This window comes from Varanus komodoensis, unplaced genomic scaffold, assembly GCF_004798865.1.
Source record: "Varanus komodoensis strain SLA01 unplaced genomic scaffold, ASM479886v1 scaffold7_1, whole genome shotgun sequence".
Taxonomy (NCBI): Eukaryota; Metazoa; Chordata; class Lepidosauria; order Squamata; family Varanidae; genus Varanus; species Varanus komodoensis.
In genome coordinates, this window is record NW_025336479.1 from 2,141,549 (window position 1) to 2,164,732 (window position 23,184).

General features: G+C 42.5%; 1 protein-coding gene across 1 annotated transcript; it reads right to left on the reverse strand.

The window, feature by feature from the left end:
* Nucleotides 1–6,592: 6,592 nt before the first annotated feature.
* WBP2 (WW domain binding protein 2) lies at nucleotides 6,593–23,095 on the reverse strand. Its single transcript, XM_044453871.1, has 8 exons — nucleotides 22,969–23,095; nucleotides 19,309–19,417; nucleotides 18,175–18,310; nucleotides 13,999–14,091; nucleotides 12,876–13,013; nucleotides 12,303–12,425; nucleotides 9,985–10,061; nucleotides 6,593–8,850 (listed from the first exon to the last, which is right to left on the reverse strand). Exons 1-8 carry the CDS (start codon nucleotides 23,025–23,027, stop codon nucleotides 8,797–8,799), a joined length of 789 nt encoding a protein of 262 aa, XP_044309806.1. The 5' UTR covers nucleotides 23,028–23,095; the 3' UTR covers nucleotides 6,593–8,796.
* Between the last annotated feature and the right edge of the window lie 89 nt (nucleotides 23,096–23,184).

The following is a 23,184-nucleotide window of genomic DNA, read 5'->3' on the forward strand; positions in this document are numbered from 1 at the left end:
ATTCTGCAGGGCCTCCCTCTCCTGTGCTTTGGAAGTACTTTAGATTATTTTTAAACCGATGAAAGTCTGGTAAAGCTCTGAAATGGCAGCATGAAACCCTAGGGCAGGGGTCTCAAACTCACGGCCCGTGGGACGATATTTTGTGGCCCCCACTTGATATCAAAGTTTAGTGATAGTGCGGCCCACGCGTTTTTCTCGCACGCACCTGCGTGAGTCGTTACCCTGGGCGCAGTGACACGGATAAACGGCCCACCACCACCACGGTGACCTGCAGTGCAATTCTGAACTCAAAGCCAAGTTCAGGGAGGTGAGTGGAAAAGCAGACAAGCTTGGACAATTTTTGAGAGAATTGCCCCTTACCTTCCCTGAGCTTTCCAGGATGTTCAGGCGGACCATGTGCCTTTTTGGGAGCACCTATCTGTGTGAAAAGCTCTTCTCCACCATGAACTTTAATAAGTCAAAGTTCAGGTCCAAACTTACTGATGAGCATCTTCAAGCCATACTGAGGGTCTCAGTTGCTTCCTCCCTCAAGCCAAATGTGGCTCAGCTGTGTAAGAGGAAGCGCTCTCAGGTCTCTGGCAGCAAGGAGTAGGAGAAAGTAAGAGAAGCCTATGTTCTGAAGAACCGTTCATGTTCTGAATTATTATTAGTAAAGATTGAGAAGATTGGATCAGTTGTACTTTTTTTTTGGAATACTTGAAATCCTTTTTTGTGGAATACTTGATGCGGCCCAGCCTCACCCAGACTCTACTTCCAGTAGCCCCCAGATAAGTTGAGTTTGAGACCCCTGCCCTAGGGTATCTGTGTAATGCTTTTACACCACAGCTTCACCTAGTGGTTGTTAATGAACCATACAGGAAACCTCCCTTCCCCCCAGAAAAAGACAAGTGAAGGAGCTATCTTAATCCCACAAAGTATTTGGAAGCAGAGGACTCACTAAAGTGCTGGTTTAAAAGCCTCACTTGGCAAAGCTCAAACTGATTTGGAAATAGATGTATTGGACACTTTGAGACTTTATTTTTAATAAACTTGCATACATTGCATGGTTACTGTTAATTCTGATTTCAGAGCATCCCATCTCAAAGACTAGTGGCAAGTAGTAACAGAACTTTGCAACACTACATATACAGCTATCGAGTGATCAAATCTTACAATATCATGAGTACAGATCAGTATCACCCATTTCTATATGCTTTCTCTGTGTTGACATACTTCAGGATACCCATAATACAAAGACAGCTTGAAGGGTTTTTTAATGTTTGTCAATTCCACTTTAAAGGTGTCAGATCAATTTTCTAAAAACTAAAGGACCTGCCAGAGATGTCGTGACTTAAATAAGGGTTGCCCCATCAGGTTCCATAAAAGTGTTCTCCAACCTGTTTGTCCACCTCATGTATTGGACTACAATGCCCAACATGACTGGCTGGAGTGTTGGGACAAAACATCAGGAAAGCAAACACATTGGCAAAATTTGTTCCATGGAGATGTAACATCCCCAAAATCAAATCAAACAAGGCATGGCATGACAAAGGAAGCACTTTCTAACTGTTCTACAGACAGGACACTTCATAATTCTTGAATGCAGTGCTTACCCCTTTTATACTTTTAATTTATTTAGACTATATTACACCTTAAAGCATTTAGACTATATTCCTAAACACTTTCTATCGAGTAAGCCTCATTCAATGCAATGGGTCTTACTATAAATATACCTTAGGATTGCTCTGTAAGCAGCTTGCCCACATTAGTCATAATCAGAGTGATTAAGCAGTGGCAAAAAATAGTGTGGGGATTTTGTACGGGAAGAAATTTTTAAATGAAGAAGTCAAGAGAATATTCCTGGCTGTAATAGAAGCTCTGAATACACAAGTTGCACATATCAGTAAATATGGATTAGTTACTGTATTGCTCCAGTATGCGATATCTTAAATGTGCAGAATAAGTGGGCTCACGGGACAGACATATAACAAGCTTTGCAGAACCCCCTTACAAGCCTAGGATGGACTCACAAAAATGGATTCACAACATAAGGCTGCCTTTTATAACACTTACCTAGGCTGAGCAAAGTGGGCTATCACAGCAGTGCTCCATCCAGCAAATGCCAGTCTAATGCCACAGACTAAATGTTGTTCCCAGCTGTTATATTCCTTCTGTTCCATTGATAGCTCCCTGTGGATGGTATAATTCCATTCCACCTAGAGCAGAAATGAAAATCTATTTCTTATTTCATTATCTGTTCACTACACTAAAGCAGATAGTAACCCTGTCACTGCTGACAGGAAGCACACAGTACGGCCATCCCAGCTGCCTGTTGTTAATGCCTCTGTTTACTGCCTTGCTCTGCTTTAATTGGCCACTCTGGCCCCACAAGCGAATTAATACAAATCACTAGATTGGGTTTTCGTCTTCATTTGAGTCCTAAGATGCAGAAGGGTAGAAAAGCCTGGCCTATGAGCATGGCATAACTCTTAATGCATGGCAGGTCTGGCTTGCTCCCTGTTTGGTCAAATATCCTTTGTGGGGATGAAGAAACCAGCAAGTCACCCTTCTAGATTAAGAGCATGAACCTGTGAGAGCAGAGACCCTTTACCTGCATACCTAAGACCAAGCCCAAATGGGCGCATTCTGTGGCAGGAATATTCTGGAGTGGTGCTTCATTTTATTGACATACACTCTTTACACACAACTTCCCTCAAGGAGGCATATTTGTATGAAGCATATCAGGAAAACCCAGCTTTTATTGTGCTCTGCTTTTGAGAGAGGAAGTGATACTGCTCTCACAAAAGTACAGAGGGACACTAGGAAATGGCAAAATGAATCCACCGCTGGTCACTTTTAAGGCTGCCAAGCAGCAAAACCAAATAATTGGATTACCTCTGTTAGGAACTGAACAGCTAGGACAATTTGTGCCACGCTCCCCACGCCTAACTCCCAACAGTGGCTGGGCTGGGATGATCATGGGGGAAAGAGTCATGGTCATGCACTGTGCAGCTGGCCTAGTCAGCCTCACAGCTTGTGGGTTGCCATGTTGTCTGAACCCTGTGAGGTGTGTGGAGCAAGTCCTCTCAGACTTACGCTCCCAATCCCCCCAGAATCCATGGCTTACTGTTCCAGTTGCACCCCCACCAAATTCCATTCTGTATCCATCCCTGGTCACTGAACAGCCAGCCCACCGGATCTGCCTTGACCCACTTCCAGGCCTGCGAGGAGGACCAGCATGTTTTGAAGGCACATTTGAGGCAGTGTGGTGTACTGGTTAAAGTGTCAGACTGGGACTATGGAGATCTGGGTTCTAATCCCCACTCAGTCATGAAGCTCACTGAGTGACTTTGGACCAAGCACTGATCCTCAGTCTAACCTACCTGACAGGGTTGTTGTTAGAGGGATAAATGGAGAGGAAGCAAATTTTGTAAGCCACCTTACAAAAGGGGGAAAGCATATATAGTATAGTACTAATAATCTTTTTGGCAATTCATAAATGGGCACCCTACCATCACAGTTCATATTCTTATACCTGATGGTGGCACCCCCCCCCCCAAACTATTCTTCAAAACCTGCCACTACCACTCAGAGTAGTTAATATTGGACTTGATGAGTAAATGGGTTGATTCAGAATACCTGTATACAAGCCCTTACTCCATGAGTTGCTCTGAAAATTATTACTGCTGGCAGTGTTTATCCCCACACCATGAAAAACTTCAGCTGCTGCTGATTTCTGAAAATCAAGCATCTATTAAAGGCACACTCATCCCTTCCAATGGGTTGCCCTGGGCACTGTGAAGGGACTCTCAGTGACTGTCAGAATGGAGGTTAACATGACCAAAAAACCAAACAAAACCCTCAGCAAGCAAAATTGGCTCCCAGTTGCAGTGGAGGGGCATCCAACCAATGCCAGTTGCCCTCAAGAGTTGCTTGGTCATTTGTAGGGCAACTGACACTGGTGGGTGCCCAGGCAATCGTGGCACAGGTGGCTTGCCACTTTTGACAAGCAAGCTGTTGGGTGGCTCTTGGCACCCACAATGAGGCTGGTTGCCTGGGTTCAGATGATATGACCCCATTGTGGGTACAACAGTCCTCCCCCCCCCCCCGATAGATCATCAGCATAGAAAAAAGGCAGAAACAGTTGTGAAAAAGCACAGCTGGCTTATGAGAGAAAGACATCATTGTTTGACCAGGGACATTGTCAGAAGGCAGATGTGCAAATATGCTGGACTTCAACTCCTAGGCATGCCTGTCAGGATGACCAATGGTCAAGAATGCTGGCTTGACCATAAGCAGTGGCTTCCCCATGTGCTCAGCTGCAGACATTTCAATGCATCCATTGCTCTAGGGAGAGCTGTCCACCCAAATATTCACATATCAGAACTGGATAGGTGAGATTGTGTCAAGAACAGTGAGGAACAGAAGACCGCAACTCACCTTGGTCAGTGTGGATATGAAGTCTGCTATGCATGGCTTTTGCCTCAGGGCTGGAGGCAGCATAACAGGCTCTTCAGTTCTAAAGGGCAAACAGTACTGGGCAGGAACATGGGCAGAACACCAATGACAAACTGGTGCAGCAGAGACACATGTTCTGTGTGCAAATAAGATCTTTGGAATCATGCAAATGAGCTCTTCAAAGCCCAGCCTCTCTTTTAGAGTTCTTAAAGAGACACTCATAGGGGGACAGGGACTATCCTTTTTTGTTTTGCTGTATATATGTCAGTAGACCTCAGAAATGCAGGCACTAACCCCCTCCCCCTGCACCACTCGAATGCCCTTATTGGAAAGTCCAGAGGATGCTAGAACTCAGCAATGGACTCTGGGTGTGCCACTGCTTGTTCTATCTGCCTGAGGGCAAAGGTGGTGAGAGAAACAAGGACAGGCCTATTTGGGCTGGTAGCTGTGACGTTCAAGAAGAAACCATCTGGATCTGGTACTGGAGTATCACGAAGTGACTCAGACCAGGAAGCAAAGTCCAGTAATTGTGCTACAAAGATCTGTGATGGGAAGCTACAACATAGGGAAATTCTACTGAGTTACATTTCATGCAAGCACTTAAGAGCGTCATTTGTGCCTGCTTGTGCTCTCCCACCCCCAAGGCTGAGAATAATTAGGGGGCTTTTTCTTTCTCCAAGGCAAACCAAAAAGTTACTTCATGGAAGCTGTTCATAGATCAAGTGCAAGCTGCTGTGTGCAGAAACTTAGGTGATTTGGCAAATGGTTCCCACAAATTATGGCTACCCCGAGAAGGCATCACTAACCACGGCCCTAACTTTTGAAGCAGCCAGGAGAACCTGACACTGGATAGGGATGGAGGCTGATTGCACTCTCTGCCCACAAACAACACAATTATCTTCAAGGCTATTTAAATTACAGAACTGAAGCCCATGTCCTTGTGAGAAGCCCCTGGACTTTGGCTGGAAGCCTTTCAGCATAGGTGGACTAACTAGCTCAGAACAGGTTCCCTCTGCTACCCTCAAATAGCTTGACAGTTTTTGAGGCAGGTCAGCTTTGTATCTAGGTAGGTACAGTATCTCATTTAGATAAAGACAGGTGCAGATCTCTGCCCAGCTACTCAGCTGACCAGATGGCCATGGGCAATTCAGAAACTCCCCATATGATCTAGTTCACAGGTTGTTGTGAGGCTAAAATGTTTCACCAAACGCACAACTACATCTTTATGAGAAATGTGGGGCTGCCATCAGTAGTGACAACTCGGGTCAACTTCTTCTCTCATAGTAAGTAGTAAAATATACTCATGACCTTATATGAGCTTTTTCCTGCCTCTGCCAGTCAGTGATGAAGAGCAGGGTTACACAAAGCACAATGCAAAAATGACACTGGACAAGTTTTATAATATTGGATGGAGCAGAAGTCCACATAGGGCCAACACATTCAAGCACTCAGTATCCTTACAGCAACAGCCTTGCTGGGTAATGTTCTCTGTGATTAAATCCAGTGAAGCATTAAATCGCAAATGCAGAAAAAGTAATATAGCAGGACCCTCATATCCGTGGGGTTAGTTTCTAAGTCCCCTAGCAGATGCCTAAAACTGTGGATAGTAGTGAACACTACATGAGCAGGGGTTAGGGGGACAGAACCCCCACAAAAGTGGAAAAACTGTGCATATCTCTGGAATCATTGCACCCCAAGAGACAAAACGCATGAGTGAGGCCGACTTGTACTGAGACAAAGAGCATAGTATTCCCAGAGCCCATAGTTTCCTAGAGATGTTGGCAATTTCCCCTTAGAGATATTAACATTTTTTCACTAGATATATTCACATTTTTTCCACTTCTGCAGGGATTCTGCACCCCCAATCCCACAAATGTGGGGGGCCAACAGTCAACTGCAGTTAAGTCAAACCGTGGTACCTGAGACAATGGATGAGGGTCCTGCTGTGCTTTTTTAATTCACTTTAATTGTAAAGATGCAGTTTCTACACCTGTCCCCTGGAAGAACACAAACAGTTTCTTTGTGCAATTAATAACCAGTTAATTGGCTAACTAGCTCAGCCATAGTTGTAGCAGAAGTCAGTGGAAGACCCAGAAACAGATCTTCCTGCCCCACTGAATACCTGCCCACCCAAATATGCAGACACAAAGCCAGAAAGAGTTGATGCTATCTTTATTTCATAGTCTCCGCAAATCAAAAGACAGCTTGCATTCAAAAGAACTGTTTCACATCCATAATATATTAATAGTTCTTCAAAATACATACCTATTTTAAAATTACAATTTCTTTACATCACTGCAGTTTAAATAGCAAACCTAGAAAAAACATCAGTGCACAAAATAAGAGGATTGTGCACAAGAAAAAACATCATAGGGTCAGCTAAAAAGCATTTCGGAAATTAAACTAAGGACCACAGATTTAGGCTGCACTGCTCAGGGCAAAATGTGATTAGTACAGGATGTTTTTTAAGCTCCTGCAAGAAAGGGATCTGTAAAACAGTGCATGCATTGAATCTGCATCCTATAAAAAGTGAAGGTCTTTACCACTTTGGTCTTTACCTCGTTCCAAAATCAATTTTGCAAAGTGACTGCTACTGAAATCAAGGCAAATAGGGACATTTTAAAAGCAAAGAAGTTTGCACTTTCACCTCCTGGAAACTCACATGGTCAGTATTCTGCAAGGTCAAAATGAAACAGTCTGGGATTCAAAAGTCTGGGAAGCAAAAATCAGACATTGAGGAGACATGCAGCTAAACCATCTCTGTCATGCACTGGACAACAGTTACTATGTTCGGATTTCCTTGGGATGTTTCTGCAGCAACAACAGGAAACATTTGGGACGCAGTGCTGATTGAAAAAGCTGCAAATGTGCACAAGGCTGAAATTAACTAGTACTGCCTCAAAACACCACTGCATACCCAAGATCAAAGTAACTGAAAGGAGGTCCAGACTTTCAGCATGGGTTCATTAAGCAAGCATTTCAGAGCGCCACAGCGTGAAGTGTTTGTATGACTGCAATTTACAGAAAAGCATGGGAGATTTTATACAGTTCAGATTTTCATTTTATTCCTGCAAGCCAGAGACAATGCTAATGAAATAAGAGTGCATTTCCAGTTATCCAAACATGCTGGAACAGTTGCGTCTGTATAAACTGATTTTCAGGCATACAGGTAAATGTTTCTGAGGTCTTTGGGAGCCACATATACCCCAGTACTATTGGTATATAAAACCAGTTCTGAGTATTCTCCCACATTTTTCTTTTCACATATTTTGGTTCAGAAAAACAAAGACATTATTTGTGGCTCTGGTATAGATGGAATTTCACTGGTATTAAAGCATTCACCAAGAATGAATACAAGATGCAGAAAACCCAAAAAGAATTTTGCTCTTTGCACACTCTCGCTGTACGTCAGTATAAAATAATCACCAGCCTGGGAAATAACTGGAGAGAGTGATGTATGTCTGAACACATTTAGGTAAGGGGGAAAGCACTTCAACTGTGCTAGGGATAAATTTCAAATAATAAATTAAACACCCCAAACCAAATAAATACATAAATAGGTCAGTGTGAGCTGTCTTCTTCCTTAGAAACACTTTCAGCTGCTAGGATGGAATTTAGACAACGGATCAAGCATCTGGTCATCAAGTCAATTTCCCTGTTAACTTTAGAGGCAAGATGATTCACTTGCAGAATCACGCATCCTTCATTTTGTTTTAAGAAAAAAAAAAGATAACCAAGAAGCATAAGTGAATAGATAGGAATGTTCAAAATTAACTAATGATGCACACATGCAACCCACACATGCTTGTGTGGAAGAAATGGCAGAAAATTCCAGAGTCTAAATAGAGCCAAATGTCTAAGCATGTGCCAATTATGTCATCTTGTCAAAATATTAGTGCATTTTCTTAGTCACAACATGGCAGGGTTCATGCAACGAAGAACCGAAGAATGGAAAACAGTTGATTTTCTTCTGAAGCTTAAATGAGAGCTGGCCAACACATCAAAATGTCAACACCTTCCACATTTTATAGTTGTTGATAAGCTTCAGTTAAAATAGTCTTTGCTCAGCTAACAATGTTCTCCTGGAAAATTGAAAGATGGAATGGGAGAAGAAGAACAAAGCCTTTTTTATTAATATCATTGGCATGAAGAAAGAATCATACAGTATATATTCTTAGGGTGCATGTATGCGTGACAATCCAGGAAAAGGTTAGAATCTCTTTCCTAATGGCACACAGCTACCACTGCTGTTCATGGGACTTGCGTGCACTGGAGGGAGACTAGTCGGTCCTTATTACTGTCATACCCCTACTGAACATTGAGCCAAATAGAAATGAGGAAGCACTGCGCAGTGGCTGCTTATTGGGTTTTCTTGTCCTCTGGAGGAAAGTATGGAGGAGGAGGAGGCTGGTCCTAAAATGAGAGAGAGAGAGAGAGAGCAAGAAGTTTAAATTCCTGACCACATAAACAAATTCAACTTGAGGAACAACCAATGTGCTGATTAAGATGCACTCCAATAGGTCAATGAATATTATTCATGAACTCCAAAAGAGTCGTTCTTAAAACTGTCTGTGTTGCTCTATACCTCATTCCAAAGCCTTCCTTGTCTGGCAAACAATGCATGACAAATTACATGAATTTGTGCACCATTGCAGTTCTGACTATGTGCTCTAATTGTTATGCATCTTTGTTATGCATCTTAGAACATTAAAGTCATGCACTGCCAGCATGGTGCAGAGGTTAGAGTATCAAATTAGGACTGGGGAGGCATGAGTTCAGATCCTTCACTCAGCCACCAAGCTTACTGGGTGTCCGTGTGACACAACTGCAAAATAATGGAATAAGTAATTTCTCCAAGACTTGCTTCTTCCCTACGGAGCCCGGTCATTCCAACTGGTTATTAAGCCTGACAATGGAAGTCAAAACTTTATCCTAACATGATTCCTCTGGGCACTCTTTTTGTTAAGTCACTACCTGTAAAATACTGATGACCTACCTCATAATATCAATGCTATGAACTCTGCAAAGTGCTTTTTGCATCAGATCTACTATTCGAATTAATGTTATGATAATAAAGCATGTTCTAGAATATACAGCTTCTTGGAGTCCCCTACATTATGAAACAAATCTTGCTGTTATTTCCACCAGATATATCATCTGCTTTCATGCAACACGCACCATCAAGCCCTTGCTCTCTTCTGCTCCCTGATTGCTGCACCCACAGTAATCTGGCTTATTTGCCAGCAATATTCTTCTAGTATGAAGAATCATTTGAAATGCACGGATATGTGGGATAGTTGAAGGCAAATGAAAGAATATACCCCTTATCCCCCCTCACTTCTAAGACACCAGTGAGGTATACAACAAAGAAAGCACAGGCACAGTCTGAAGGTGCATGATGAAATCAACTTGTTCAAGCGAAGCACGACTGGGGCTGCTCATTTGCTGGGCGGAAGACCACCCTGGAGTCCCATGTAATGCTACTTTCCATTCCATGATTAAAAAAAAGACTGTAAATATACTGAGTAAGTAATGTGAAAAGCCTACCATCGGCATGTAGACGTTATGAGGGTTGCCTGGGTTATAATAAGCACTTGCAGCAGCTTCTGCAGCCTTGGCTTCAGCTGTGGGGAGAACAATTTATGGATTAACTGGCAGCTATTTTTTGGAACTGTGGCTTATTCAGCATGATAGAGTCAAAGAAAGAATGGGGGGCAGGGAAGCACCAGTCTTCAGACTTAAACTATGCATTGGCTTGGATGCAATACACTAGGAACAAGCATTGGCCCAGAATACACCACCTCACACATCAGCATCTGTGCCTTGGTACTGGTCCCTGTAAAACATTTTCCCATTATGTCTGAAACTGAACACTGTAATGTAATATTGGTTGACGAACCAGGACCCCAAGACTGATCCGGGTTAGTAAACCAGCATTAAACCATAGTAATGTTATAACACTATTTGAATCAAACACTTTGAATTGTGTTTTCTAGTTGCCTCTGACAAACACTATGCTGTACTTGAAATGTATTCAGTGTGACAATAATTTGAAATTTTCTACAATAAAACCACTTTCTCTAATGCTTGTTACGAGAGTCCCTGTTGTTGTTTGGACAAACTACATAAATTCTACAGTAGGAGAACAGAAGATTGTCCTCAGTTCCCTGCAATTGCCCCAAAAACAGTGCTGCCCCTTCTCCTTCAGTCACTCTAATTCCATGGTGTTCTCTCAAGTTTCTTGTCGGCACTGGGGCTAGCACAAAAGCAACGCCTGCTCCTCCACAGTGGTTACCCTAAGGCACTAATAATAGGCCTCCAACGTCTTACTCTAGTGACCAATCATCATCTTACATGCAGTGTTCACAACCTGATTCAAATTCCTTCCCAAGTGCATTCAACATCAAGGATCTGCGCAAAGAGATATACTGCAGATTCTGCCCCATGATGAACACCTGACTGGCTAGTTGGAAAGCGCTCTGTTTCCTCCTGCCTCCAGGAACAAGCTCAGGACCATCCTGTAGATTATTTTCACAACAAAATATGCAGTACCAAATTCAGACCCACTAAAGGGAACAAATGCAGGATTTGTGATCATAAAGAGCAGCTGTTCTGCTATAAGGGCTAAACTAGACATCTCAGCAGATCCACACTTGGAAAGCTGGGTCATCAAACGAATGCCGAGCAGCAGGAGGGTGCAACTTGAAGGCAAGCAGCAACAGCCGCAGGCACAATGCTTCAGTCTTCCTTGACAACTGTTTCCCCAGCCTGGGGTTCTCAAAGTGTTTGCAACATGTCAGTGGGTAGAAGTGATCCAGAAGGGGAGAGATTAAAAAGAAGAGAGTGGGTGGGAGAAAGGTTTACCACCTGCCTCCCACCAGTCACTTGTCTGTTATGAACGGTGCTCTCTGCCACTGTGCAATTGCTCACTGGTAACACAGGTCTACTTAAAAGCATCGAGGGCAACCCTCAAGATTGCCTGTAAAACTACCAGTTTTGTAGTTATTGCCTAATATTTAATGATGCCAACTAAATGAAGTTCATGTTGCTAATCTATCCATGTTAGGTTGAACAAACTGTTGTGGAATACTTAATCCTTGTTCATATATTGAAGGAATATGATGATTTGCTGAAGACATGCAGTGCAAAAAAATACTAGCTGCTTAATGTATTAATCACACGAGCAAAGAGGCAGTGAGGAACAAATAATCCCGTGATAAATAGACTATATCTGTTCTGGAGCCAAAAGGAGGTTTAATAAGAAATTTCAACTGTACCACTTTTAGAAATTTGCCTTCTGGATTAAAATTGCATCTCTATATTATGGCTTTCCAAAAAACAAGCCCCCTTCACAAAAGGTTTTTCAGGAAAAGCTAAACAAGTTTTAGCTGCTTAAGGTCTGCTTGAAGTCCAGTGCAAAAGTAAGCAAAAATAGACTGGGACCTACAGGCATTTGCCTGTGTGATTTTCAGTAGAATACCAGGACTTTCTGACTTCCAGTTCCTTAACAATAATAATTCTCCCTCCAATAAATTAGGCTGCTGAGACAAGTAAAAATCTTATGGGGAGGGGAAGCAGGAATATTTTTTGTGTGACAGACCTGTCAGCTCCGGAGCTGAGATGCACTGTTCCTTAATTCTACAAGTATGCCATCCCTTTTTCTTAGCCACTATTCTGCATTGGCTCCAGCTGGTGGATTCTGGGGGCTATGGGTTGTGGGAAAACAAACAGTGTGTTCACTACAAGCCTGAGGTCTACCCACCCATGGTCTTATAAATCTTACTGAATCTAGAACAGCTTGAAGGAATTGCACAGTTCTACATTTCAGAGGATTTGTAATCTGGCTCTCTGGGCACATCACTTACCTGCTGGAGTGGAAGGAAGGTCTGGGCCAGCAGCAGGTGGCTCCATGGGCCCAGGATAGGGAGGTGGAGGAAGCTGCATGTATCCCATATCCCCAGCCATTGGGGGACCAGGGTACATTTCCGCTATAATAAAAATGACAGAATAAAATATTGCAGAAACAGCTAATTGAGTCAGGCCTCTACAGTGTATTGCTAAAGATATCTAACCTCAAAGTGACATGGTAATTGCTTAAAATATATTTTATTCACAACAATACAACTTTGAGAGAATATTCTAAACCAAACCCTGGCATAAGGTACAGTATTAACTGTTTCCTGGGCCTGCCTGGCAATTGCGACAGGTATCATATGCAGACCTATTTCATACCATGCTAAGTAGCTCGTGCCATCCAGAGTAGCTCCCAAAGTAGCTCCCACCTGAGAACACTGGTCATACTGAAGAGGCTGAGCTATCACCTGTAAGTTATTCTGTAGGAACTCAGTTCTTTTCGCGGTCCAGGTTGATATTTAAATAAATATATTTAAAATAGATAGATATTTAACATAAAACTGGTCGATATTTTTCAAGCTTACCAGGAGGTGGTGGTGGGTAAGGGTACCCCGAGGGAGGAGAAGGGTACATCCCATTAGCAGCAAGCGGTGGAAAGGCATAGCCTCCATTTGGCATGTATGAATAACCATAAGCTCCGTTGGGGACCTCCCCTCTTGAAGCTGCAAAACAAAAGCAGACACATTCTATCAAGCCTACAAGGTTTGTTTCAAGAAGCCACAAGCTAGCAACTTTGCCAAACCTGAAACTCCTTGGCAAGCAAATCTGCGACTGACAAGATGAATAGCTGCAGGGTTTACTGTATCTTGTAACACCATCATGCAGCATTAATTAGTTCAGAATGCTTCCTGGATGATGCTCAGAGTTGGCATTAGGATTTGCAGGGCCTCATACAGCGGGAAAGGAAGGTTTCAGCAGTGTAATGTGCCTGGACAGCTGCCTAGTGCCCCTTCAACTTTGTGGCTGGCAATGGAGTTGGAACTGAGAGGAGGAGAGAGAGCAAATAGAACCGGGGAAGATGCTGTGGGGAACTGCATCCCAAGACTATCAGTGATTTGGCTACCTGGGAGAGGTCAGAGGCAGCAGGAGAGGCTGGCTGAGGTAATGTGGCCAGCTGGTAGGACTGGTGAAAAGGACAGCTGTCATACATATTAGGGAGATGGAAGGACAATCATTAACAAACAATGGGTCATTAATAGCAAATACAGGAAGTATTGGGCCAGGGCTGAATAAGCCAGTTGTGCCTAATGGCTACACATAACCTTGAGCAGTGAAATATCAACAGAAACACTTAATCTGCAATTAATCTGTAGTGTAGCTTAGTAATTTCACTGTGATTGTCACTTCCCTTGTTCTCATTTATTATGTGTGTCTATTGCCTGGGCGCTAAAGCTCTCTGAGCAGCTTGAAGGAGCTACAAGAGATGCTAGCCTCAAAAAGTGGTATTAATTTGAAGGAACTTATACAATCAAACCAAGTGTGACTGAAATTAATTTTAACTACGGCCATTTAAAATTCTCAAGTATATTAAGTCATCAAAATATGTATCTGAGTCTGAAATGTATATCCTTTTCTTCAGCAAAGTCCATCCAGACACCTTGTTTGTTTTTCAGTTAAACTGGCTCCTGTATCATAAATTGTCAGTACCTTGAGATGCAACTTGCAGCATACGTTGTCCAAATTCTATAGCACCTCCAGCTGAAAATGTCATTTTGAATGTTACTGATCCTTCCCAACCACCTAGAAAAAAAGATAACACTGACTGAAAATGTGGCACAAGCTTTTCTGTTGACAGGCTGGCCTAAAAGGGTATTGCTAAGATCCAGAGAACCATCTCCCATTTCCACAAACAGTATTGTAATGTTGTTACCATCGTATGCACAAGTACTTTGGAAAGCAAAGAATACCTTCTCTGCTCCAACCACCAGAACCTGAATGACATCCTTTAGAGTGTGGGGAGTCAGCATGGGGTCTGCAAATAAATGTCTGCCTAGACTTCTCCCTTGGTATCCACCCAGATACCCTACTCCATTTATATTAAAAATGCATATTTTATATTTTCTTACAACTGGTTTCCTTCAAACTAAACTAGGAGTCTTTTAGCTGCTGCCATTTCCCATGAATGCCTCTGGGCAGGTTATCTGTCCTTTGCAACTACTGTCCTCATCATTCTATGGTTGTCCCCAGGACAGTTTCATGAATTTCCACAGGCCCAAAAAGTTCCTTTGTCCTGCTTCATAGTGTTTAAAGATTCACAAAAGGACAGCAAAATTCTGTCTGCCAACCTCTGGCATACTAAATTATCAAAATTAGATTTGTTCTGACTCTGCAAGGGCAAATTTGATTTGCTTGTAAGCCTCCACAACTATCTCTGAAAGTTAGCCATAGATCAGCCAAGAATGACAGTCTGGTAACACTAAATGGGAAATATGACTGCGTTATAGATCAAGGAACATGACACAGCTTAGAAAAACAGAATGGTCAGTGCAAACAGGACTTGTGAAGTTCAAGACATGCTCCCAACTGTGACTCTGATGAAAAAAAAATCTGCAGCTACAGAACTGCACATTAAACCTGGGCAGTCTAAAAATGAAATAATAATAACCAAACTATTCTGGGGGGAATTCGAGTTAATTATTTTAATATTGCCTTCAAAGGCACATAAGCTTCTCAGTGTTGGTCCTGCTCCATTTGATCCTTCTGACATAGCAGAGCTAGACAAGTTGCTCAGAGCCTGTTAGGGGGTGACCAGTCACACGATGTCCCTGATACATGCAATTTTGGAAGCAGGGATGGCCAGAGGTCTGCAAATAGTTGCTGGCTTCTGTAGCTATGTAAAAAATGGTGGTTCCTGCCCCTCCCCAGCTGACTCTCCCCTTGCCTCTGTCCTCAATCAATGCTGGACAAGGATGCTTAGAGCATCTTTGCTAACCATTGGCAAAGGAAGTCCCTGCTACTTTTTTTTACCTTTTCTTGCTCTGGAACTGGAAAGGGGGAAGGATGGGAAAGCACCCCCCCTCCAGATTTGGCCCCATGAGGCCCAGGTGCTCTAGGTGCTTAGGCCATGTAGTTGCCAAGCACTCCCTAGTCTTCCTATCAATTTTGGAGCTGGTGAGGGAGCAGGGATTGCTGCACAGCAATCACAATCTTCCCTGTCTAAAATAATCTCTGCAGGTTTTATTTTTTAAAAAACAAAACTCTCCAACTTTAAGCTTGGGAGAAAGCTTGGATGCTTTTCAGGGACTGGCGACACATACAACATAGCAAGGAACCTGGCAATGGCCTTTCTTCTTTTCAGGAAGATGCAGGTGGAAGGAAAGCCCTGAACTCTGTAAAAGAGATTAGTTCTGTAGAAGGAGAGGAAAGGAAAATATCAGAAGCAAAGAGGAGCTCTCAGTTTGGCAATACTTGTTTAGGCTGTGATCGCTATACTGGAAAAAATAGAGTTTTCCAACAGGGAAGTGTGCTAGTTACTTGTGTTTGTACACTCTAGAGTTTCTGGATTATCTGGCTGACCACAAGTCTAATACAAGAGTGAACTATTGGCTACAGTACTGTACAAAACCTATAAATCCAACTTCAGAGACACATTTTGAGGAAAGGGTAAACTGTTCAGGAAAAAGCAGAAAAAAGCAGAAATGCTTATGAGATACAACTTGCAAAGTCACAGATCTTCACGTAAGAAAGAGATTACTTAGGGTTACTTATTTTCAAAGACTCATCCATCTAGGTACATTGATCATAATGCCTATTCCACTGATATCTATTCATTTAAAAATAAATAAATAAAAACACTAGGCATTGTTAAGCGTTTCTAAAATATGCATACAACCAATTTGGTCTTGATATTCACAGTTAATAGAACAAACTGTCCTGTGGCATTTTAACGGCCAAGTTGTCTATAATGGCAGAGTCTTTCATGGAATGAAGTGCCTGCCTACTTCAAAAGGGCAGTGCATCCACTTCTTAATCAGCGAAAAGGAAGGATATGACCTCTTATTAATACATGCTTAATGTTCTGGCCATTTTCTTTTTAAATAGAGAGGGACCAGGGCCGAATACTGTAAAGGAAGATCCAAGAGAAAAAGTGGGGTAAGGCAATTCCAAGATAAAGGAACGGAGGCACATGAATGAGTATGATCAGATACAGCTAAAGTCCCTGGTCATTTCCCAAATATCAGCATCACTGATATAAATGCTGCTTTATTTCACACTTCTCTCCAAGTGTGATAGAGCAGCATTTAACACCCATTTACAGCCCAATTCAATACAGTCTTACTAAAAGTTTGCTTTCTTTTCAATACATTGTAGCCTTCCATGTATACACTCAATACATAAATAAAGAGTGGGATGAAAGATTATTGCAATAATGTCTGGCAAAAGCCTCTCTTTCATACTGTACTGAAACAGGTACTCAAATGCTTTCCGTGCAACTAAATTTGAAGCCTGCAATACTTATTATATTTATTTATATCCCACCTATTCCCAAAGATTGCAATGGAGATGTTCAGCTGCACAGATAAGGTTGTAGCTCAATGGCCTCTCTTAGATACTCTGGGTCCTGGATAACTGTTTGTCACGAGCCATTTAGAACAGATGAAATCATTTGGCTGATTTTAGTTTTAATATCTGAAATGGGGAGGATGAGAGGTCAGGTTTTTATGACATCTTGCTTCATTGTAATTGCAGTGAGAGAGAATGAGTGGGGGTGAAATTCTCCTTAGGGATGCGTCCTTGAAGTTTTCAACACACTGCATTATGAACCTTTCTGACTAAGATCATTGCTGGCAAGGAAGGCTGAAAGACATTCTTGCAAAGAAAACCTCAACTCTCCACAAAGAACTAACTGTCTGAATTAAAGCAATCCTAAACTCAGTGTGTTCCACTAAAAACACAACGCTAAAGGTTTCACTGAATTGGAATTTTTGGCAAAGACTGGGATAAAGTAAATAAGGCTGGGCAGAGAGGAGCTGGCAATGACTCACCCACTGGCAAACCTTAGGCTGGGTATAGCACTCCCATCAAAGAGGCAGTGACAAAATGACAAACTTGGGGCAAAAGCAAAGGAACAGGAGTAGAGCAAGGTGAGTAAACCAGTTTCCTCCTAATGCAAGCCACAGGCTCTTTCTAGTTTAATTCATTAGCTGCCATTACCCTTACGTTTGGTTCTTCCATCTCCTCTTCAACTGCAAGCCAGAACGGCCTGGTTCTTTTTCTTTTACACAAGAAGGATAATGCTACACACTCAGTCTGAGCATGGACAAATCATTATTTCCCAGCTTGCCTTGGGCTGCTAGTAACTAATATAAGCAGTTACTAAGAACTACTTGCACCACTCCTCTCTGAATGCTGCAACTTGGGGTCATCCAATAAAGTTTACATTACAAGTGGTAGGTTCAAGCTGAACAAATATGCCAAGTTGTTGCCATAATGCACAATTAATTTAAGAATTTCACTAGCACAATACATTGCAATAGCCACTCAAGCACAAATGGTTTGCTCAGGCTGTTTTAAAAGATGCATTTACATAAATATATAGGCAAACTATTAAATTTGCTTGTTCAGAGGGAGAATGGTCAGATTCTGAGACATATGACTCAGCACCAATAAAGACAGATATTGAACTAAATGAGTCTTTGATCTGATCCAGCACCAGTACTGCCATTCTTCTGATCTTAAAGGAATGATTTGGAACTGTTAGTAACAGAAGGCTGTTCTGTACTCACAAGAATCTAGATTCTTTCCAAATGTCATAGTCTTCATTTTGTCATACACTCATAAAACTGAATGCACTGAGCACAATATTTTGGGCATGGTACGCACCTCCTGCCTCTGCTTTCACTGTACCCTTGATGTAATTTGCTCCAAAAACTGGCTGTTTAATCTCACATTCTTTCATCAAATAAAAGGGCATCATGAAAGACTGCATTGGATCTTTTCCTTTAGACACAAAGATAACCTGCAAGAAGAATAAAAACCTTTTAACAATGCACACTTCAAACCAGAAAAAGCTACTGCCAGGGCCTAAAAAACTAAAATGGCCTTCTAATTCTAATGCTTCCATGGACCACGTATTCACTAGAACACTGACAACAAGCCATTCATTCAACTGATACCACAAAACAGCAATGCATTCTAGAAAGGCACAGTAGCTGGCATTGATGCCTGCCTATTTCCAAAAAGCTTCTTAGTTCCCAGAAAGCTTCATGGGTGCATTAAAAAGATACACATTGCCCTTGAGAAATTACCTGCCACTGTATTTGCAAGGGGCAGAAGCAATTCACTCATCCATCCAGCCTCCACTTTCTCCCCACCAGCATAATTTCTCAGTGGCACAGCTTCAGAATTAAAGATACTCCCATTAGCCAGCTGGGACTCAAAGCCCCACTTCAGGGGAAGAAGCTATTAGAAAATCATATAGTCTGTTATTCAGCAATGTTTCTTCTGAGCCAGACTTTGCCAACCTGGTATCCGCAAGTTGTGTTGGCCAATCCCCTTCCCACCTTCCCTGACCGTTTGTTATGCTGACAGCAGATGGTGGGAGGGACAGTTTACAACATCTGGAGGGCACTAGATGAAAAAAAAAAACCTGTTTCTAAGCCCTCACACTTCATTCTGCTTTGAAGGTATAAATCACTTGACTCCAAATGAGGGCAAATCAGGTGGAAGAGATAAAAAGAAAAGTCCAGAACAGTGCTTCAAGTGCACCTTACTGCTCCTGAAGTTTTGTAGTTGAACCTGTCCGATGTCTCTCTTCATTTTCAGTTTACCACACCCAACACCATGCCATCAATCAGCATACTTCTATCAGAGACAACATGCAACTATATGGTCCTGACAGGAAAGACTACATTGTTTGTGTTCTTCCAGGTTATGTCTGAAGTGTACGCTGCAAAACTAGTTTCCAGGAGATTCTTCTCTCTTCTATTAGAATTAAATGCAAGCTTGACTACTTACTCGATACGGGGTCATGAAGACACTGCCTTTCTTGGTCCCCTTGAATGCATCTGGCATGTGTTCCATATCATGGAATGTCATTTCGATGTGATCATAAGTCATCAAAATACTATATTCAAACAAAACAGAGGTATAATACTTGGGAAACATTCCTTAGTAATGGCTCATAGGTAAGACGGAAAATATGTGGTTTGGAACCATTCCCGCTGCTACACAGTAGGTCACCATGTGTGAACCATGTGTAATGTGCTCACGCTGATTGCTAATGACAATGTTACATTGTCAGCCCCCCCAATGTTGAGATTAGCTGAGCATCACAGGCATCACAAAACAGATACAAAAATCAATCCACACAAGATGCATAGCAAAGCCAGCATTCTGGATGGGTGGTACTTGATGGGTCAGAACTATTCAGTCTGCAGTGGCACTGTTTGCAGAACTGAATAAATTGTTCATGCCTTATTTCATCTGGGTACCCAGTTAATATATAAATAAGAGCCTCCATCCACCATCCAGGGCCTTCTTCTCACTGCTCAGCACTGCAAGAAAGTACCATCTGACAGTTTTTCAGGGATTCTGCTATTTCAATGCATCCAATGTAGCAACGTAAGGAGGGCTGTGCTGGATCAGACCCAGCATCCATCTAGTTCAGCATTTGTCTACATAGTGGCCAATCAGATGCTTATGGGAAGCCCACTGCAGGTTAGGGATGCAACAGCACCCTTCCTAGTTGTGTTTCCCATCAACTGGAAGAAGATGCACCCGACCTCTGATAATGGAGACAATATGTAGCCATAATGATTAGCAGCTCCTACTGAGAACTTTATCTTCCACACATCTGTCCAATCCCCTTTTAAAGCTGTTGATGCACTATAAAAAGTACTGCCTAAAGCAGCTATAGTTCAGACTCAATGGATGGCCCCAGAGTTCAACATTATGAGGAAAAAAGGTCTCCTTATCCACTTTCTCTACCCCATGAATAACTTTGTACATAATTATCATATCCATTACTCTTCCGGTTTTTTCAAAGTTAGAACTGCCCCGCTCCCCAAATAGCCTTTCTTTATTGGGAACCACTCCAGCTCGATTGTTTCATATCCTTTTGGAAATTTGGTGACAGAAATGTGGTGATATAGTATTCCAGGTATAGATACATCATAAATTTGTGTAAGGGCAGTACGATATGAGCAATTTCATTTTTGGTTCCTTTCCTAATATTAATAATCCTCAATATGGAATCTGGCCCAAGCAGAGGCCCAATGAAGATGGATTTCTACAGTATGAATGTATGGAGCATTTCAGCTCTCAATGATCCTCTGCTCATTCACATGGCTGACAGAAGGCATTGTGGCTACATACTCTGAAAGGGAAAGGTCCTATAAGCCTTTTCCAGAGACCATCTGTTTCTTTGTGATCTGCAGTAAACTGTGAAATCCATGCAGCCTTGCAGTCTTTACTAAATCCATGTTATAATTCAATTGCTTGCAAGTGATTGGTCATAATCTTCTAAATACGCTTCTGTTCCATCTCTCGTTTATTCAGGAGAATACACACACACACACACACACACAGGAAACTTGTAATATGTAGTTGTCTGTATGTGCTATGATCTCCAGGGTACAGTGCCTCTCTCTAGCTCCAATTGTGCCATTTTAGGCAGTTGCTGCCCCATAAGCACTATGCTATTGATACAGAAAGTGAGAAGAAAATGGAGAAAGTGCATCCTGAAAATCTGCAATATCGCGCTGTACTAAGAGGACACCTGTAAGCCTTCTGACTCCTAGCTTCACTTGTAGTTGCAAACTCAGTGTACTGTGCTTTAATAATTTAAACCACAGGCTTTTTCTAGCACACAATCTCTCCTACAGAAGTATGTATGTAAACTGATTTTGATGGTGTCCCCACTACCATAATTCTTACAAATTGATACTTAGCAAAAATAATCTTGAGACTTAAATTTCCCACTGCTGAGGATTTGAGCCAAAGATCAATTGCTTCCGCCTTTGACACCTCAAGGAGAATTGTGAAGGCTGTGAAATCTTATATGGAAGGTAACCTAGAAGCCTGCAGGTATGATCAAGTTGTGAAACCTTATATGAGAAACAAAAAGAACCACAAAAGGCTAGAAGATAACAAGAGGCTGGTAGTTTGGATTCCTCTGCAAGACAGTCACATAATAAAGTCTGACAGCTTTCCAAATGTCCCTCAGAAGGATGCCATTTCACAGTCTGGAGTCCCTACTCCCCCTCACTTTGTATTTCCTATATGGCTACAAATACCGGCTTCTTACTGGCTATGCCCCTGCTTTTGCTCTGATGAGTAGCCTACACTGAAATACTGTTCCCTGACAATGCCTTTATTTTATGTATTTGTTTGTTTAAGGTTTTTTTATGCCATCCCATTACTCAAAAATTCTCTGGGTGGCTTACAGAGAGAGAATTAAAAAAAGTCAGAGCCCATAACACCACCACACATCTTTTTTTAAAAAAGTGTTTCCCTCTTGAGGATATTCCCTGCAACACCTTCAAATTGAAGACTGTGCAACAGCCATAATACTTCTCTAACCCACTTGGGCCCGGTACTGTAGTAGGTTTGCCTCTAGCATCTTGCCCGCTTTCTAGACAATAGAAAGAGACATCCAATGACAGTAGATTGTATTGGAACTAATTGCTATTATCCTGGTACAGAGAAGAAGAAATAGCAAATGAATTAAATTTTATTTTAAAAAGTAACCACAGTAGCAATTTTGAGAAAAGGTGAAAAATTATTCTCACTCTCAAAAGCTGCAAACAAAGGACATCCAAATGAATTGCTCAGGACAAATGAAAGGAAATGAAATAGAATTTCATGTAATGCATCAGTAATTTAAGGTATTCATTGCCACAGATTGTTGGTAAAAGGCTGCTTTTAAAAAAAGTCCCAAATTGATGGAGGATAAGTCTAGCAATGTCTATTAGTTCCACAAGCCACAATTGCAACATTCATGTTCAGTGATACTATTACTCCATTTAAAAAAAAGTCTCACAACACCTTACAACTATTGTGGTATAAGCTTCTAGAACTAAGTTCCACTTCATCAGATGCATGAAATGTAACACTCAAACAATGGCATAAATTCAACGTGGTAGGTGGGGGGAACATGTACTACTTGGAATTAAATGATGATGAAATGCAAGCAGTAACATCCGTGATATTTCAATTACAGCTCAGACAGGGAGTTATGTCAATCACCCATGTCTGTGAGCTTCCAAGAGCTGCAGATGCAAAGTTCTTTCGCTACTGGAGAGCGAGACAGTAAAATCGCCAATAAGTTAAACTGTCCCCAGGTGTGAGCACAACCTGTACAACGGGAGAAGCCCGAGCAGCAAGGCCTGAGCTTGCCAGGGGCAGCACTTCCAACCCAGTCCAGCAGCTGCCCAAAGGGTTGCGGTGGGCGGGAGAAAGGGTGGAGGGGGAAGGGGGGGCTGATCCGAACAGGAAAGCCGGCGGTCTCTCCCCGCCCCTCAGAGGGCGGGCATCCCAACAGCGGGGGACACCGAGAGACCGCGGCCGGGACCAGGAGGGAGGGATGATGCACAACTGACGAGGTGGAAACACACCACGGTCCCACAAGAAGAATTAGACCTGCGAGCGCGTTGCCTGCGCGCGCACCCCCATTACCTTTCGCTGTTATTGACGATGACGCCGCCCCCCTCCGAATGGTTCCTGTTCAGCGCCATGGCCGCTGAACAGCCGCTGACCCTTCCCTTGCACCTGTCGACTGAGGAGAGTCGACGTCGCAAAGCGGCACTACGCAAGCTCCGCGGATGGCTTCCGGCGTACTTGTGCTCTAAGCAACGCAGAATCCGGAAGGCGGTGAGAGGGATGGCGTGAAGC